This window comes from Austrofundulus limnaeus, unplaced genomic scaffold (assembly GCF_001266775.1).
Source record: "Austrofundulus limnaeus strain Quisiro unplaced genomic scaffold, Austrofundulus_limnaeus-1.0 Scaffold96, whole genome shotgun sequence".
NCBI classification, from domain to species: domain Eukaryota; kingdom Metazoa; phylum Chordata; class Actinopteri; order Cyprinodontiformes; family Rivulidae; genus Austrofundulus; species Austrofundulus limnaeus.
The window spans coordinates 1,121,838-1,126,751 of NW_013952498.1; the positions used below are offsets into that span (position 1 = coordinate 1,121,838).

The 4,914-nt window shown below is 36.3% G+C and overlaps 1 protein-coding gene across 1 annotated transcript in view; it reads left to right on the forward strand.

Annotated features, from left to right (window-relative positions):
• The first annotated feature begins 2,630 nt into the window (after positions 1–2,630).
• The window catches only part of kdelr3 (KDEL endoplasmic reticulum protein retention receptor 3), a 4,620-nt gene continuing 2,336 nt past the window's right edge, over positions 2,631–4,914 (forward strand). Inside the window, exons 1-2 of the mRNA XM_014012919.1 lie at positions 2,631–3,013; positions 3,414–3,514. Of these exons, the coding sequence (XP_013868373.1) occupies positions 2,923–3,013; positions 3,414–3,514 (192 nt within the window). The 5' untranslated portion in view covers positions 2,631–2,922. The remainder of the gene's footprint in view (positions 3,014–3,413; positions 3,515–4,914) is intronic.

Here is a 4,914-nt window from a genome sequence, read left to right on the forward strand (position 1 = left end):
ATTATTATTATTATTATTATTATTATCGTGTCCTGTTTTCCAACTCTCCAAATTTGTCACTTATGAACTTTTTCTGAAGTTCAGATAAGGCTATCTTTAAACTGGAGAATAGTTTGCAACATTGATCAGCCATAACATTATGATCACATATTGGGCTGCAGCTTTAGGAACCAAAAACCCTACTTACAAGTCAGGATAACAACAAAAAACATGCTGAGAGAATCCTTTGRTTCCTTGTTCTTCTGGAATGTTAAAAATAACAAGGTCTATCTGAATGCAACTTTTTTTCCCCACACATGCTATAAAAACRCATCAGGTTTGTAATTGGAGAGTTGTGAAACTGAGTAAATATCTCCTCAAGACAGACTCTGCATTAATAAGGCTCTGTGCTGAAGGAGAAGCACTTGTTTGTTGGTTTATGGTCCTCGTTTGTTACTATGAGTCAAAAAGTTGTCTCAAAGTAATTTCTGGACAATCTCAGGCACACTTAGCTGATTTGACATCAAAACTAGGGCGCAGAGGAGCAGAGTATGTGCTGCCAAAACTCAGGCTGCAGGTTAAAGTGAGCGGGAGGGCAGGTGTTTATTTTTCTCATTTATGAATGATGAGATGCTGAGTACACTGCAAAAACTATCCATCTAAAAGATAAGTTAAAAATACTAGAGTTTAGTCTGAAGCTTGTCAAATGAAGTAAAAAAATCTGTTACTGAGTAAGACAAGGGCACTTGGTAAGACTTCTTGAAATAAGGAAATGTTTTCTGACTAACAAGATAAATAATCTAGTACATTCTTCTCTTGCTCAGCATATCAGTCTAAAGACAATATCAAAAAATATGTTTTGGATGAATATAAGATTATAAGACTTGGTTTGATGGACAATTTTGGCAGTGTAATTTGTGTACTTGCTGTAACACAATTCAAATTTAAAAGAACTGGTAGCAGCATGATTACAAATTGCATTTGGGTAGACATCAGAAAACTGGTGAAAACAGGTTGAATCTTTGGCAATGTGTTGTGTAACCAACGTAAAGCAAGCAACTGAGCTGCTAAACAAGTAAAAAGAGCACAAATGTTATATGAAAGACAATAGAATGATTGAAAAAAATGTGATTCAGACAAAAGACAACCAGAGCTGAGAGCTGTAGGCCTGAYGGATAAATAAAGCTTCATCATTACTTGTAGTATATTGCCACCTGCTGTTTTATTAGGGCATTGTCTCTATTTTTGAAAGGGCCTCTTTCTGTCAAGTTTGCCACAGTACGTCAAGTCAATATGTTAGGGGGCATACTATGCAAAATCGAATTTTTTTTAGCTTAATGTAATATTATAATGCCATTCAATCATCACATACCCAGAATGTTGCTTTGATTCACCCTCTTTGAATGTTGTCAGTCCATTAAGTGGACGTTATTCGAAGAGGGTGCTTTGATTCATTCCTGGAACTTTGAGAAATCCTTGAATCTCCTGTGGGAGTCATTCAGACCATAAACACTTGCTGGTACAAAGCACCGCCTATTTGTACATAGCTCCTCCCTGGAGCTCAGGCTGCAGCCGAGCTCACACCCCCACAGAGCACCCTTCAAATTTATTTTATGACATTTACAACATTTTCATCACAATTGAATAACAGTTTGACTTTGACTTTATTGAACATGATGTAATAAAAATATTTAACAAAGTTAAGTAAAAAGGAAAATAAATTTAGAACAAAAAGCAAGCAAAAGAAGAGCAATAGTGAATTATATTTGCATGTTCAAGGGAGTGGGCAGAACTAACTTACCCACCCCTCTTACATCTATAGAATCATCCAATAGTTACAATTCATAATAACTTGGTTATAACATTATTTCTTATTTAGTAGGTTTTATATCCAAAACATATGCAAAACATTCATACTTGCATGCCATTAAAAGCAAGCATCCATAATTTTTAACATGTAAATTTTTTCTAAACAAAACCAGTAATGACTGACAACTTCATTAAACAAAAACAATGACGTTGATGATAGCAGCAATGACCGTAATTATTTCTCATATTGAAATGCAGTGATGACCATTTTCTTAAATGACCTTTTAAACTGTTTTATGTTTGAATATTGCTTGATTTCCATACTTAAACCGTTCCACAGCTTCACCCCCACATACTGATATACAAAAGCTTTTTCTTGTGGTTCTGCATTTAAAAAAAATTTTAAATTCACATTTTTCTCTTAAATTATAAAGTCCTTCCTTTTTAAAGAAAATCTTTTGAATGTTTCCCAGTAAGAATTTTTTTTTTTTGGCTTTAAACATAATGGCTGTTTTTTCACTATAACAGCAAATTATTAAAGTTACTTGATTTATACTTAAAGTTTAGTTGCTTATTGTGGTATAGAATTGAACTATGTGGCTGGAAAAGAGCACCACCACCACCACACCCAACACCTAAAAAAAAATCACCCATTCCAACAACTTTTATTTAATTACACACCCCACAATAAACGCGAACAAATCGTGTAAGATTTTTACTTTGACAATTAAACCGGAAACAATCAACCTTCACGGCGCGCGTGTACGTAAACACGGTTTACTTTGAAAAATCAAACCGGAAATGGTTTTATTTAACCTATGCTAGCTTGGTAGCCACGTCACCTCCTCTTCCAGAAAGGCAACTATCAACTCGGACTCTCACAGCTAGGCTGTCAGCGATATTTGCAGACATTTCACTTGTTTATATACGCACGTTTTTATAAAAAATAAAAATCCCAGCGACCTGTTTGGCGGCAGCTGCGAAGCTTTTGCATCACTAAAGCCTTGCTGTAGGTAGCTTATGTTTGCGTTTTGTGGGCGGAAAAACAACAAACGCTGTTTTTTTTTTTTTTTTTCTGAGTGTGATTAGCCTTGAGGAGTTTTTATCAAGTTGTTGAAGCTGAACTTTAACAACATGAATGTCTTTCGTCTGGCGGGCGACGTGTCCCATTTGGTGGCTATTATCATTTTGCTACTGAAGATATGGAGGTCCAAATCCTGCGCTGGTAAGATCCTGTTTGAGTGGACTTTAACTTGTGTCCTGACTGCTGTGTGGCTGGACAAAAAGGTTGCACAATTTATGCAGTTTAGTTGGGACTCTTTTAAAAAGTCACAGGAAATTATTTCTGTAGTAAAACTGTAGATATGTGTGTTTTGTGATGACTGGCAGCTACGTGGCAGAGTCAACATAAGTGCTGTGTACTCCACCTTATGGCATCAAACTGGAAGAAACATTTTCTATTGAATTAACTAACCTTAATTCAGCCATATGTGCTTTATCCTTTCCTGCAAGGAGCTTTGTTTCATTATTTATACACTGACAAATAATGCTTTATTATTACTATAGGTAACAGCTGTTTGTATTTTTCTGGTTGTTAAAAATGAACGTTTTTGTGTCATTCGCAGGCATCTCTGGGAAGTCTCAGGTGCTGTTTGCACTTGTCTTCACCACCAGGTATCTTGACCTGTTCACTGTCTACATTTCAGCTTACAACACAGTCATGAAGGTGAGTCTGGAGACCCCCAAACAAGGTGTCACCCATCCTTTATGTGTTTTAGCCTAAATGATAAAACGACGCCAAGCCAAAAAAAATAAATAAAAAAAAATCATTTACAGTGAAGTTATATGGAAAAGTGAATAAGCAATATCTTGTGGATGGCTCTTTGACCTGACTGGATTGACAAAGAAAGGCCAGTTTGAGAGAAGCCATTACGTGCTTTTACAGAAACACTCTCAAATAAATAAAAAAAAGTCCGCCATTTATGCTGTAGTTTGTGTCTCACAACTGTTGGAAACTAACTGTGGACTCATGATTGTGAGAAAACAGGAACAGTTTTTGCTGTCGTGTCACTGAGTTTTAAGTGTTTGCAATCAGCTAGTTATGAAGCTGTGTTTTGAGCAGGCACCTTTTGAAAAAATAACGCCATGTTGTTGCTTGCATGGCCTGCGAAGCTGAACTCACCTCCTTCCACATTCTTCCCACCTTAGCAGCCATTTCCACATTTGTGATTCAGTCTGGTGAACACTTTTGAAAGGAAGACAGAGGGATTTGAACCTATTTTTTGATAATTGTTTGTTAGCAGTGAAGCATTTCATTTTTTAAGACCTGATCATTATCTTGTGATGCGTTCTGTCTGAGTGAAATGTTTTTGCAGGCGTCAAAATAAAGCTCTTGTTCTCCGGGGACGGGTTTAAGTCACCTCAACAATGTTAATAAAGGTCTGAGACAGCTTCAGCTACTGTTTCAGGAGAACAAAATTGGGCTCAGACTTTTGAACATGTTTATGTTTGACTTGTCTCAGTCCCAACCCAGTGAGATTCTACCATTTAATGTTTTTTTAAAACATTTATATCACCTTCGGTTTTGCATTTGTTTGTGTTTATTTGCATCCTTCAGCAGGAATGTTATAATTTTCTTGCCAAAGATGCCTCCAGGCTTTGCTGGAGACAACAGCTAGCTGCTGCTGCTGTATGTTTGCAAACACCCAGAGAATTCTAAATAAATAACCACATAATGTAACACAAATAACATTCCAGCTGGACAAAAATGCACTGAATGGTTTAACAGTTTCTAATTTTACTGACACTTTGAGGCGGATTTTTAGTAATCAAATTGATTTATTCAAGGAATTGTTTCAGCCCTACAGGGATGTAAGGGTTCATAAAAAATTAAAATAAAATCATTAACCTGTCAGTTTGGTCAGAACTAAACATTTATTTTTTCTAAACGGAGGTCATTCAAATCTCTATCRACAACAGGTCAGATATTAACTGTTCATAACCTTTCAACTGAACCTTATTTCAGAACTTCTGAAGCTGAATGTTACACAGACCCCCATCCTGTTTGAAGTCCTGTAACAATTCACACACACACACACACACACACACACACACACACACACACAC